General features: G+C 37.5%; 1 protein-coding gene across 2 annotated transcripts in view; it reads left to right on the top strand.

The window, feature by feature from the left end:
• LOC106065310 (sodium- and chloride-dependent neutral and basic amino acid transporter B(0+)-like) overlaps positions 1-15,033 on the top strand; it is a 135,585-nt gene that overhangs the window by 114,556 nt on the left and 5,996 nt on the right. For both annotated transcript variants that reach the window (XM_056044002.1, XM_056044011.1), the window contains 6 exons: positions 7,415-7,539; positions 8,985-9,097; positions 12,806-12,946; positions 13,519-13,615; positions 13,766-13,845; positions 14,568-14,738. In XM_056044002.1, coding sequence (XP_055899977.1) covers positions 7,415-7,539; positions 8,985-9,097; positions 12,806-12,946; positions 13,519-13,615; positions 13,766-13,845; positions 14,568-14,738 — 727 coding nt within the window. The remainder of the gene's footprint in view (positions 1-7,414; positions 7,540-8,984; positions 9,098-12,805; positions 12,947-13,518; positions 13,616-13,765; positions 13,846-14,567; positions 14,739-15,033) is intronic.

Here is a 15,033-nt window from a genome sequence, read left to right as displayed (position 1 = left end):
ACACAATGGAGTCAGATCACCATACAATGGAGTCAGATCACCATACAATGGAGTCAGATCACCACACAATGGAGTCAGATCACCACACAATGGAGTCAGATCACCACACAATGGAGTCAGATCACCACACAATGGAGTCAGATCACCACACAATGGAGTCAGATCACCACACAATGGAGTCAGATCACCACACAATGGAGTCAGATCACCACACAATGGAGTCAGATCACCACACAATGGAGTCAGATCACCACACAATGGAGTCAGATCACCACACAATGGAGTCAGATCACCACACAATGGAGTCAGATCACCACACAATGGAGTCAGATCACCACACAATGGAGTCAGATCACCACACAATGGAGTCAGATCACCACACAATGGAGTCAGATCACCACACAATGGAGTCAGATCACCACACAATGGAGTCAGATCACCACACAATGGAGTCAGATCACCACACAATGGAGTCAGATCACCACACAATGGAGTCAGATCACCACACAATGGAGTCAGATCACCACACAATGGAGTCAGATCACCACACAATGGAGTCAGATCACCACACAATGGAGTCAGATCACCACACAATGGAGTCAGATCACCACACAATGGAGTCAGATCACCACACAATGGAGTCAGATCACCACACAATGGAGTCAGATCACCACACAATGGAGTCAGATCACCACACAATGGAGTCAGATCACCACACAATGGAGTCAGATCACCACACAATGGAGTCAGATCACCACACAATGGAGTCAGATCACCACACAATGGAGTCAGATCACCATACAATGGAGTCAGATCACCATATCTTAGTTCATTTAAAAACAAGCTTTTAAATATATGATTTTTGTGTGTGTGCCTCTTTCTCTCGGTGCTTTACTGAAAAACAAGCCGAGTTTAATTAATTACACACAAGACACGAAAACATTTGTTCTATTTTCAAAGTCTCATTATTGAAGTCTGAAAGTAACATTGGTATCTTGTACGTTCAACTGGACATTTGATCCCTGTTACACTGAGCACTCGTCATCTGAAGAAACGTTCATTGTTTTCTTACAAAACCGGCATTCATTTTTTTTTCAATTCTCACGTGATCATCTCCGAGACTTTATTGCATTTCTGCTATTTCAATAAGAGAAAGAAATATATTCTTATAATTTTCTTTAAGAACTCCAATTTTGGAACTTGGGTCAACATTTTTATCTGACATATATATATATATATATATATATATATATATATATATATACACATGGGCGTAGCCAGGATTTTGTTTCGGGGAGGGTTGAGGGGGGGGATCCCCCCTGACCCCCCCCCCCAGGCGGAAAAAAATTATATGTATATATATATGTGTGTGTGTGTGTGTGTACATAATTAATCTTTATTACATTCTGACCCTTTCGAAGGACGTTTATTGTTTATTGTAGACTCCCCGCCCTTGCTAGCAAGGGGGTCTGGGGGAGTTCGCAGCGCTCTCCCAGCGCGGGGCGAAGCCCCGCCGCCGAGCACCATTTCTGGTATTGAAAGCCAACAAAATGCATATTCTGAGGTATCTACAGTGCATTATCTTGCTATTAAAAAGTTTTATTTCAAAAACCTAATGTGAATGTGCTATCCTTACTGACTTAGACCCTCTCGCGCCGTTCGGCGCATTTTCCGGCAAGCTGTTTCCGCAACTCTTATTTTGCGTAATTCATTTTGTGTGAGAACATGTCCCGCAAAACCTCATGCGACGCTCTGTCACAACCTTACTAAGGATTCGACTCCCAGTTCGGCATATGATTTCTTTGATTGAGACCCGATCTCTATGACTGACTCCTAAAATCTGTCTTAGCCATCTTAGTTGAGCCACATTTAATGTTTTTCAATTTCGGCAGAAGACTATTCACACTTTATTAATGGAGCCCAAGCCACTGGTAGAAATTTGTAACCTTTCTTGACTACGCTCTTGGAATTACATGCCTGTATTTCGCTTTAGATTTTATATCGAAAAGGAAAGTTTTTTCGTCAAATCATCTGTTGAGGGGTTTTAAACTAAGAAATCTCTGGCGTTTTTTTGTTTTGTTTTTAATTCAAAACCCCATTTAGCTACGATCTTAGAATTTGGTGACTGTAGTTTGCTTTAAAATAATATTGAAGAGAGAGGTTTTCAACTCTAAACGCTCTGTATGGGAATTTTAAACTCAAAACCATCTGGAGGGGTTTTAAACTTTAAAGAAAAAGCCATCTGGAGGAGGGGGATTTAAACTCAAAACCCCTTTGGCTACGCTCATAGATTTTAAAGTGTGTAATTTGTCAGTTCGTTGTTGTTTTTTTATTCATGAGTTGTCATCGACATTAAATAATTTGTGCAAAGTTGATCCAAGAATGGGAAGTGGGAGCAATAACGTGCAAGAGAGTCCACACAGCCACAGTCTGAGTTAATAAGCTTTGGAAAACAACAAAAAGAATTGCAAGTAAAAGAATACAATTAGGGTTAGGGTTAGGGTTACAATAAATAAAGTGGTATACACCAACTCGTTTGTATAACAATAAGGTTTGTCTTTGAGTCCGAAGATTAAAGATGAGTGCAGTATTTCAGATGGCTTCGCAGACCTAGCTGTGATCTATATAGTTCGGCACAACCACCGCAGATATAACCGTTGTCTGCAGTGGTCGAAGCTCTCTTATCGCCGACTAAGCTTCGGCAGTAGATTTTTCTTTTTGTGTATACCACGGTTTTAGAGGAAAGAACCAGACTTCAAGTGGCTTCAAAAAGAGACAGCTGGAGTTCTTTAAAATTACAGACGTTCCTTAAAAAAATATCAAAGATTATTGCGTTCTTTGCTTATCCATGTGTTAATGTAATGCATGTTAATTTTAGACTTACGCTTTTCTAAATCGTTGGTTTTCCTGGCTGGTTCAGGCAACCAAACTCTAATAACACCAGAGAAAAAAAGAGCACTAATACGAATGCGTCCTGGCATGGGCGAAATCAGCGAATCAATCCGTGCTAAATATCAAGAATACATTTCATAAATGTTGCTGATTTTAAATCATTGTTTTGAAAAATAATTCTAATTTTTTTGTTGGGTGCATGATTTCCGATAGTGATTAGTGGTGATAATCCTAATTTCTCTGAACTTTATTTCTGTGATCTATTCTCTGATCTTTATTTCTGTGATCTATTCTCCGATCTTTATTTCTGTGATCTATTCTCTGAACTTTATTTCTGTGATCTATTCTCTGATCTTTATTTCTGTGATCTATTCTCTGATTTTTATTTCTTTGTCTCTTCTCTGATCTATTCTCTAAACTTTATTTCCGTGATCTATTCTCTGATCTTTATTTCTGTGATCTATTCTCTGAACTTTATTTTTGTGATCTATTCTCTGATCTTTATTTCTGTGATCTATTCTCTGATCTTTATTCCTGTGGTCTATTATCTGATCTTTATTTCTTTGTCTATTCTCTTATCTTTATTTCTGTGGTCTTTATTTCTTTGTCTATTCTCTGATCTTTATTTCTGTGATCTATTCTCTGATCTTTATTCCTGTGATCTATTCTCTGATCTTTATTCCTGTGGTCTCTACTCTGATCTTTACTTTTGTGGAACAAACGCTAACTTTGATGATCAAATTTTCAACAATCTAACAAAATAAATGTTAAAAAATTTAATATAATGAAAGATTAAAAAAAAAGTCATTATGATAATCATTTCCTTTACGTCTCTGAGAAAGATTTTATGCGTGTAAGGATTACCACCTCTAAGGCCATTACGGCAGGCATAAAATGTTATTTCGAATGATTCAATCAAACTTCACTCGGAACACTCATTGATAAAACTCGTGTCCCTCCTTGCTATGATTATATATATATATATATTAGAGGAATCTCCGATAATGATACCGGTGTCCTGGCTTACTAGAGTACAAAATAAAAAAATGAAACGCTGAATATAAAAAAAAAAAAAGGTTCCAATATCGTTTTTATAAAAACTATAATCAACGTAAAGGAGACTATTGGATGCTCTCTGTAGCCAAGCTGTCAACTTTTGGAGTTTGAAAACAAAGGCAGAACATTTTTCAAAACTTTCTTTACTATTGGCTTATCGCATGTGCCGTACTCAATTTTCGTTTCCATCAATTATTGTTCCCTTGAAAGCCCTAGTTATTTCCCCTGAATTTGCAAAGCTTGAAATAACCTGTCAATGTGTGAAAGAATTTTTTTTTTAATCCAACGCCTTTGGAGATTTTTTGTTTGATTTTTGTATTTCCTTTTTTAATAAATTATATTTTTTTTTAAACATTATTTCTTATATAAAAAAAAAAGCTCTTGGAGATAAGTGGCGCAAGAAGAGAACATATAGCCAATTATTTTAGAATTATAATGTATAGGCGATATGGCCAATATGCCTGTAAAATATAAAAGCTTATAGATAAAAACTTGAGAGATTGGGAAGGCAGGAATGGAAGAGAAAAAGAATAGAAAAGAGAGAGAAAGAAAGAATGTAGATCAACTTCGGACCCGCAGTTCTATAGTGAGATCTGTATGCCTACACACAAAAAAAGAGATTGTCTGAGGTGTCCCACAAGGCCAGTGAAATAGTGAGTGCGATAAACGACGACGTTGCCATGGAGATTAACTAATATATTGACATTGACATCAACTAAAATTAGGACATTGACATTTAATAAACGCAACATTGTCATGGACATTAAAAAGGACAATAACATTGTCATGATCATCAACAATAACATTGTCATGATCATCAACAAGAACATTGAAATGGGTATTAACAAGCACATGGACATTAGGCATGCACTCAAAGCATTTTTTATATTCGGCAGGTTATCGTCGGATAGTAAACTAAGACTTCCGGCCGGAGCTGGATACCATATCTAGCTTTGTACTTCTTAATTGCATACCAATGTCATATTTTTATTTTACTTTTCTTTTCACCTTTTTGTTTTCAACTCTATTACTCATTGATGAATTAAAGTTGATAAGGCATTTATTTAAAGATACTACTGTATACTACAAACTAATCTGTGTAGCTTGTTTGTCAATGTACAATATATACCTGTATATTGAACTAATTTTCAAGCTCTTAAAGGTAAAGTGCAGACTGGGTTGTATAGTGGTATATATTGTTATAAACCTGGTGGTGGCACAGAGAGGGGTAGTGGTGTGTGTGTAGTCAGCCGACGTAAATCGCCCCAGGCCAGCGCTAGACGAGTGGTCAACCGTGACGAGCTACGACGTCAGCCGAGTCGAGTGTCAACAGGACAGTTCGGGAAGGATCGCCGTCGTGAACAGCGTCACTAGAGTTGTAGTCATCTGACCACTTAGAAACGTCGAGCGGCGTTCTGTCCAGTTCGAGAAGGCCAGTAAGGACCCTATATAAGAGCGGATGTGTCGCAGTCAAGACGGTTCAGAAAGGAGGTTCACGACAAGAGTTCAGAACACGGTCGACTACAGCACAGTTCAGCGGTGTGGTTCTGTACGGAGCATTACGACGGTTCAGTGCGGAGTACTATCAAGTACAGTTGAGACGAACGGCGTCTTGATCTTGGTCTGTGATCGAGTCCGACACAACGAACCTAGTGTGTGAAGTCAGTCCTAAACTGTTGAACCCAGTGTAAGCCCGGAACGAGACGGAGAGGCCAGTGCAAGAGTTGGTACGGTGTTATCGGAGAGATATTTGTGCAGTGTACGTGTTGCCAATTGTACAGTATTGGCTGTTATTTATTCAACTATTAAAGTATTAGTTACTTTGGAGCCCTGAGTTGTCAAGTTCTTTAAGTTGGTGGTGTATGATGCAGTTTGCAGAGAGCCTGGATAGTGAGATTCGTAACAATATGTATATATTCATGTATTTCAGGCCAGCAACGGGTCATCAAGATCGTATTTTTAGGCCATTAACCACTTCCTGTCCTGGCGTCTAGGGCCTGATACATAGTGGCTAAGTACACAGAGCAAATAATAAGTGGATACAATTATTAAATATATCATTATGAAATCAAGACACACTAAGCAGTAGTACGACTCGAAGTTAACGCGTTAGGACAAGTAATTCAACAGTAATATATATTTACAGTGTCAGTATGCTGTCTTAGGTTGTTGCATTTATCCATTCTGGCTTTAAAATGGTAAATATCTCTTAGTAAATTCAGTGTTAAGGACTAAATAAATAAGCATTAGGATGGTGAATTTAACTCTCCCTTTAAATAGTCAGTGTCTATATGATACATAATATAATATAGTCTCATAGGATAATCTACATCAAAATTAGTTACTGGCGTACTGGGCTATGAAAAATAGTAATATACTCATGGTTTGTGTGGCAAAAGGTCACTCGTATAGGTATGTTCTATAGTTCAGCCTCCTTATTGCGATTTATCTCAAAGTAACCCGGATAGTGAAATTGGCCGGATAACCGGCCGAACCGGAGCTACTATCCGTGCATCCCTAATTGACATGGACATTAACAAGGACATTGAAATGAGCATGAATCTTTACAAGGACATTGACATTAACAAGGACATTGAAATGAGCATGAATCTTTACAAGGACATTGACATTAACAAGGACATTGAAATGAGCATGAATCTTTACAAGGACATTGACATTAACAAGGACATTGAAATGAGCATGAATCTTTACAAGGACATTGACATTAACAAGGACATTGAAATGAGCATGAATCTTTACAAGGACATTGACATTAACAAGGACATTGAAATGAGCATGAATCTTTACAAGGACATTGACATTAACAAGGACATTGAAATGAGCATGAATCTTTACAAGGACATTGACATTAACACATCTGCACCACAGAAACATGTAACACAAATCATTTCTTTTTATTGGCTAATTCGTGACTAATAGTTACTACAATTTAACTATATTTTATCTTATCTTATATAATACAGACGTTACTTCAAAAAAAGAAGATGATTACGTCCTGCGCGTCATGCATTTAGTCATGCATATTAACCATGACTTAAATTCTGCCAAGTCACTGGTTTTCCTGGCTAGCTCAGGCAATATAAATAACTATAAATCACATTAAGTCGAATAAAACTTTGCCCTCTTCATACTATCACGTTACATACAATTGCATAGCTGTCCAATATGATAGTCATATAAGATTCTAATAAAACTTTGTTGTAAACATTGTAATTGGTTTGTTATACAAAGTTTTAATATAATTGTGTTATATACATTCATCTGCCCTATAAATAGACTACAAGGTCTGAAGGGGAACTTTACTTTTTTTTAATCTTAATATACATTCAAAACAGATTCCAATATATTTTTGTTATACAACATTATAATATGTTTCGTTACATAACTTTAAACTAGAAGTGTTCTATGATATATAACATTGAAATATGTCGTTCTGTTACTTCAGGACCTGGGCTATTTTGACCGCCTGCTACATCTTCTCACCAGTCATCATTCTGATCATGATTATGCCCTTCATTGATCCAAGATATCCTCGAGGCATCTTAAGTTCTGAAGTAGGAGTCAAGCCAGGTACAGTCTTAGAAATATTCGTTTTATATTCCAGTAATGTAGAAATCAACACATTTTGTACTGCTATGAACTAGATCGTACTTTACAACGTGCATCTATTGAAAGATTTTTTTTTGTAAATACCAGAAATGTAGGAATCAACACATTTTGATATCGCTGGGAACAAGATCTTCTTATCTTATAAAATACAAACATTACTTCAAAAAGATCGTACTTTTCAAAGTGTGTCCATTGAAAGAAAATATTTTTGTTTTGAATGATAGAAATGAGAATTTTGAAATCACTCCAATGCTTTATTTATTTCGTTTTAATTTCATAGAAATGTTTGTATTTTTTAAAAAATTGTAAAGATGGGCAGGGGCTTCAGGTGAATCAGATGTTTGATTGTCGGAGAGGGAAGAGGGGGGTTAAGAGGATCTAATGACAGAGATGGTTAGAAAAGGATAGAAAACATGGTGAATAGGAAGGCATTGAACTAGTATACCTTGTCATTTACAACAATTTGTTCCTTTTCATTAATCTCAACAAATGATCTCTATTCAATGTTATCAAGTCGGACAAAAGGGTTTATTTGGAATGTAATTACAAAAAGGTCTGAAAACATTTCATATGTCATGTGTCATCAAACTCAGTCACTTTTACATGTCCACATTGTGATTTAAACAAATTATTTCAGTTTAAATCTTATTAGTTCTATTTTCTTTCAGAATTCTGATACAGCAGCTGTATAATAATTCATATTCTTAATTTATGAACTGAACTTCTTAACTGTCCCTTCTGTAATGTCATTTTGGTCGCTAGGATATACAAATTGTCACATAGTACCTAGATCTAATTCTTGTTGCGTTTGCACGACAGTGTCGTGTTCTTTGAGTGTATACCGTCTCAGAAACTCCATTAGTAAACGATCATGCTGAGATTACTCCCTTACAGCAAAGAAAGAGGGCGGTGAGTTTTAAGGTCGCCCAATCCACATACAAAGACAGACCCATTGCCGCACATGGACCAGTTATCTCTCTCTCTCTCTCTCTCTCTCTCTCTCTCTCTCTCTCATATCCTTGTCTCGATCGTCCTTCATGCAAGAAAACAAAAAACGCGACATTCATAAACAGTTGGTTTAGTATTTCATCGTCCTCTATGCAGTGGCGACACCGTGTGTGGTAGAGTTCTCGAAACCGTCCGAAGTACACACCAATTGGTTAAGGCTAAATATACCAGACAGACTATTCATGTTGATTTATATAACCAGCTGTTCGGTCATGTGATCTAAAAGGATGTAACCACAAGGTAGAAATAAGTCTGCAAACGCAAGTCCAGCTACATGTAAATATGATTATCATAATGAAAGGAACACAGTGCGAGATTGTACGTCGATCTAAAACTGATATATTTATATGATATTATTTACTATCAATTTTCTGGTTGTTTTTGTCTCTCTTCGCTAGGTTTGAGCTATCTGTTTGTATCCATACCTCACACATTTCACAAGTACGCCCTCTCGCCCTTCATGCTGTTCTTACTGTACGCAACATACATCTTGCTCAACATTCAACATTTGGTGAGTACTTAGACAGTGTGGGAGTAGAAGGGCAACTAACTCGTGTAGCTTTTGTCTTTCAAGTCTTGAGAAAAGGGAAGTAACTAAAATAAAAATCATCAATACCAAAATCCCCAACTTTTAGTTTGTTCGGTTTTTTTACCGTCTCCATCTACTGATTTATTTATTTCTATTGTATTGTTATTTGTTTTGTTTTTTAATTCTAGAAAATAAGGTACTAAGAATAAAACAGTACTAAACAGATTTGAGATGCTATTAACTGACTTTGGCAGCACAATGGAAGGTAGTGGAATGTTAGACATTTTTGAATGGGCATGAAAACACTACCTATACACTGGCGTATTCAAGGGGGGGGGGGAAGGAGGCGGTAGAGCGATCGACCAACCATTCGGCCGACCCCCCCCCCCCCCGAAGGGTGTGGAAGGAGGAATTTTAGTAAAAGAAATCACACAATTTGTATACAAATTTATTATTTATGTTAATAATATATACTAATTATTTATATTTCAACCTATTTTTAGATTATTTCGCCCTCCACCCCTCTAGTATGTTGGCTGATTTGGTGGGGGGGTGGCGATGGCATCAATACCGCCCCCCCCCCCATAAACTTTCGAGTGAGGGGGCGGTCTAATTTATTTGTAGAAATCACAGCTTGTTAACAGAATCAATTAAATATCTATATGATTAAAACTTGTTATTGATATTTTAAGCGATCCTTATATTATGTCGTTTCCCTGTTAGTCAATTTGGGGGGGGGGGCGAGTACATCTACTGCCCTTCCCACCTAAACCCTTTGAGGGGGGGTGTCCTTTTTTATGGAGAAATCATAGTTTGTAAACAAAATTAGTTGAATTACTATATAATTTATATATTATGTCGCTACCCTTCGGGTATCTTGTGCGATTCGGTGAGGTGGGGGGGGGAGGGTAACTGCTCCTACTGCCCTCCCCATTCTAGCCCTCTGAGGGGGGGGGGGTCCTATTTTTATGGCGAAATTATAGTTTGTGAAAAAATTAGTCGAATATCTATATAATATAAGCAACATATTGATATTTTGATATTTGAACCCATTTGTATATTATGTCGTGGACACATTCTAATCTCAAATTTTATGATTAGTAAATATACAATGAAAAAGGGTTGTATCGGGTGGGAGGGGCGATACATGCAATTGCCCTCCGCCCTTCGGACAAACCAATACTTTTCACTTTTTTATTTTAGTTAAGAAATTACAATATGCTTGTGACAAGTCAAAAGCTCGCTGTCAGAGTCACTCATTTTTATCACAGCATTAATTATTATTATTTATTATTTATTTATTTTATTTTAACTATTTCCCCGTCCTATCCCCAATTTCTTCACCCGCCCCACCTTTTCCTCTTCAGGCTAGACTGAGTCCACCACCTTGGCGGCTTTTCACTTATCTCCCTTTGATCGGGGAAAGATAAACACACTGTCTCTTTGGTCTTACCCGCCGAATGTCTGACGGTCGCAGTTGACACCACCTTGGGTGGAATGCAAGTCAATCTTTCTCCCCCCCCCCCTCTCTCCCACGTCTCTCTTTGATCAAAGAGATTACTCGGGTCAACACGCCTCGTGACACTCCAAGGTGCGACTCCCATCTCAAGTCTAATTCACCCACGTGAGACTAATCTTAAGACTAGGACATTTCCTGTTTCCGCCCATATCTCCCGGCCTTTATAAAGTAGAATAACTCAAACCAGACACGCTTATTTCTCTATTGCTGTCTATCGAGTCTGGACCTTTACATTTATTCTTACTCTTAGAGGAATACCTGGTGCCTCCCTCAGGTGTCTGGCTATTTATTTGGCATTATCTGCCTAGTCAACTGCCTATTTGCTATTGCCTATGCACTTAGTGCTAATCAGCATTGCACTCAACTATTTATCGGATCAATGGCCTATTGTCTTCGTACTTAGTGCTATTCAGCACTGCACTACTGCCTACTTGCTATTGAGTATCATCTACTGCCTACGTGGATCTACTCCACTCTACTACTTGGCGCTATCGGCTCTACTTGCCTGCCTATTCGACAGCCCACCTGTCAACTTATTAGGTACGACGTCCCTATAGACCCAGAGTCTGTGCGAGACGTCATAGCTACGCCAAACCCTCCGCAACTCACTGGACTTATCCTGCTAACTACACTGCCCACGGCAGATAAGCTCTGCCAGCAGTACACTTGTGCCCACGGTAGCCGGCCACCCGCCCTACTGTGTCCACTACAGATATCAGAACTTTGGATTGAGACTCCACAAGAACTGTATCACCGGCGTCCATCTACCCGCTAGAGCGCCACTGCAGAACCTCAAGCCAGGACACAGCCAGCTGCGACTCAACAGGACAACCAGCTAAGTTCAGAAGACAAAGTGGCATACTCTCTTATTAGGTGCAAGATTGATGATTAAATATAGTATTGATTAGAGATAGATGCAAACCCTCCCCCTTTTTATTCTTCTATGTAAATATTTATGTAAATAAATATTCTTCAATTTTAATTTTTGTATCTCTCTTTCATTGCTTGTCTCGTTGCGTGCCTGCTCCCGATTTATATGCTGACGGGTTGGTGTGTGATAGCTTCAAAAATAATCCTCCCCTAGACACTAAACGCGCCAAACACACGTCACTTTCACTAACCTGTCACAATGCTATAAAATAAATTCTTATATCGAGTCGCCCAACCCCTATTTAATGCCAAATGCCAAATTAGTAGAAATTATAAAAAGGAGCGAGGATTAATCGTTTTCACTCTACCGCCCCCTCCCTTTTCCAGACGAAAACATGACGTTTTAAAACAGAATAGTCAAATATGGTGACACTGTTTATTTAATTGCACATGATTTATCATAATTATTTTAAGAAAGACTTTATTTTGGAAAATTTAGAATTCATACCAAATTTTTCAGTATAAAAGTAACAATTGAGATGAGTCTGAATCCAAATATAATTTCCACAGTCACCTTTTTCTAACCTTTACTCATACTGATATGTTTCTATTGTATAAATAACCTAGATAGAAATAACCTATATCATAGATTTCTGTCTCAACGTTCGTTAGCTTCGTTTAAATTGTATCTAAAAATTGTTATTGCTTACTGGGGATTAGGAATCAGGCTCTAAGTGTCTACACGGCACTCGATGACCTGGCAAATCAACGTTCAGGCTCCTAACCAATCGAATCAACTTCAAGGCTGTGGAAACAACTCTTCTGATTTTGAACAATATGTTGGGTCAGTAATGAACTTTTTGTTCATTCTCATCTAGTTGGTGAATCAACAAAATCGTCATTACATAGCTCTTGTAAACTGCACCTTTATTCATTGAAGACAGCTTGATGCTTTCACAACGTAGGTACGTGTTCAATGTTTAAGAGTATCTGGGTAATCTCTGTTGTATACTCAAGAAAACAATGCATCTAAGAACTGTGCTGTATTTCTTCTTTAGCCCTTACCGATAACGCGACATTTTCATAAACTCGGGAGCCATTCCGTCCACATGAGACCGAGTTTTCTACTCTAGTAATTAATGAGAATTAATCTGCGAGTCTCACCTTAAGCTGCGTCCTTCGCGCAATTGCAGTGCTTGAATGTTTTCATGAACGTAAAAGCATGAAGCCAGAGTCTTTTGGACCTCTGTAAATAGTCAATCAAGCTTCTCTCTAATATTAATAAATCTTTTTTTTTTCAGAGTCTTCATATTTTGATGATCTGGGAAAATGTCTGGCCAAGTCTTCCAAAAGTTGTAATGGCGTTTTTCAAGAAAACTCCAATCCTGCTTGCTGCTTTCTGTTTTGTTTCGTTCCTGCTCACGTCTCCGTATTTGTCTCAAGTATGGTAGCATTTTTTATTGAACCAGTTCTAACCATTTTAGCAACAAATAATATTAATATTTAATTAAGTCAACTTACGTATTTCGTATTATCAAACCTCAGTAACTAATTTAATTAGGTCAAGTCACTGTCTCTGTAATTTTCAATCGAGATAACTAACTTAATTTAGTCCAGTCATTATTTCTGTAGACCGCAATTGAAATTATAGATACACACAGAATTGAAACTGAATTCTTGCTATTCAATATGAAACATGAAAGCAATTTTCTTTCATCGAGTGAAGGAATCCTGTTAGAACATTTATGTCATTAATTTGAGACATCCTTTTTAAGAAATACAATGATTAAGTCCAGGTTCAAACATCCTACAGCACAACATAAGTCTAGGGCAACTGAGGTTGGAGCCAGTGCACATCGTGTAGACAGTCCAGCGCATCCCTCTTGTCTAGACGGCTAGCATTGTTATTCTTGGTTTCATTTCGGCATATTGCTTTTCAACTAAAATCATGAGATGAACACTTTCCAAACAAAACTGTAGGTCTTAAGTAATGTGTTTGTTCTTCTGTTTACAGTGTGGTCTATATTTATACCAGATCGTCTGCTTCTATGTTGACCGCCTTCTGTTTGCTATGGTCATCTTCAGTATGGTACCTTTTATTATTGGCTTCAGTAAGTATTCTGACTTAAAGTCTCTATTAGACAACAATGTTATATTTATTAATTTATTGTTCTTAACATAAAGATTATTTTTTTTTAATATTATGCATTTGATCTTGTTGTTTTTTTTTTACCATTGATGTGATTTTGTTTTGTTCCTAGTTCGTCAGGAAACACTACGAATGCCAATTGACCGAATCTTCATGGGGATATGGTATGGTGCCGCGTCACTGGTGGCAGCGGTAAGGCATTTACTATTTCTTTCAAGTTTTGATTTAATGTTGAATTTAAAAATTAATTTACTGTTTATATTCCTTGGCTTGTATGCATCTTCCTTCGTGGTTGAAGATGAGCACATTTCTCATGTCCTATGAACTCGAAGATGACTTTAAAATCCAATCCTCACTTTGAAAAGCCAGCCACACACATAGCATGGGTAATTTGGGTCTTCTGCAGATAGGCCTGCTTTTTTTTAAATTTAGCTTTTTTTTTTGGCTCGGCGTTCTTTCATGCTGGCCACTCTCCTTGGCTCAAGATACTCCGACACTCACGACTTCATTAGCGCAAGAAATGCATGAATCAATAAAAAAAAATTAATCAACCAATTATTCAATTGATTACTGGTTATTAATTATTTTGTTTGATGCCAAGAATTCATAGATATGGTTAAATATTTCGGGTTTTATCTCCTTTAATAATTGTACACGTTATTTCTCCCACGCCCATTCTCGGACCCAGTGGAAACTTTAAACAATTATTTATTGTACCTAACAAAACATGAGTCGTTTTTTTTTAATTAACCAATCAGTCAATTAATTATTGGCAATTAATTATTTTGTTTGATATTGAAAAGGGAAATAGCTTCCACATTCTTGAGTGATATATTTGTTAAGTGCGGAGTTCTTCCCCTTAGATAAGCTTTGTTTTTGTTTTTTAAGGATTTGAGCATATTTGTCTTCCACAGTGCTTTCTGATCTACAACTTCATTGTCTTTGTGTACCCTGAATCAGTTGTGAGCTATGAACAAAGATGGGCAGAGAACTTGGGTTGGTGCATCAGTGTGTCTCCTTGTTTGCTGGGTGTCTTGCTCGGGGCCGTACACACCATCTTTACAATGTCTGGGTCCCTGAAGGAAGTAGGTTCACAAGTCTTTGTTGTTGTTTTTTAATTAACAAACGAACCAAAGAGTGATAGCCAACTCGGTGGTTTTGGTATGAATTCTGTCCAGCGGATTGAAATGTGATTTAATTGGTTTGGTAGCTGAGTGGTCAAGCGTTTGCGCAGGTAAAAAAAAAAACAAAAAAAAATGGGGTTCCAAAGAGAGAGAGAGAGAGACAGAGAGAGAGAGAGAGAGAGAGAAAGAGAGAGAGAGGAAGAAGAGATTGGGCCGTTTCATGTCAGTTGTAACAGATACACTAATTCATGGGCTA

The sequence above is a fragment of the Biomphalaria glabrata genome, chromosome 1 (assembly GCF_947242115.1).
Source record: "Biomphalaria glabrata chromosome 1, xgBioGlab47.1, whole genome shotgun sequence".
Taxonomy (NCBI): Eukaryota; Metazoa; Mollusca; class Gastropoda; family Planorbidae; genus Biomphalaria; species Biomphalaria glabrata.
This window is presented reverse-complemented; position numbering and strand designations above follow the sequence as displayed.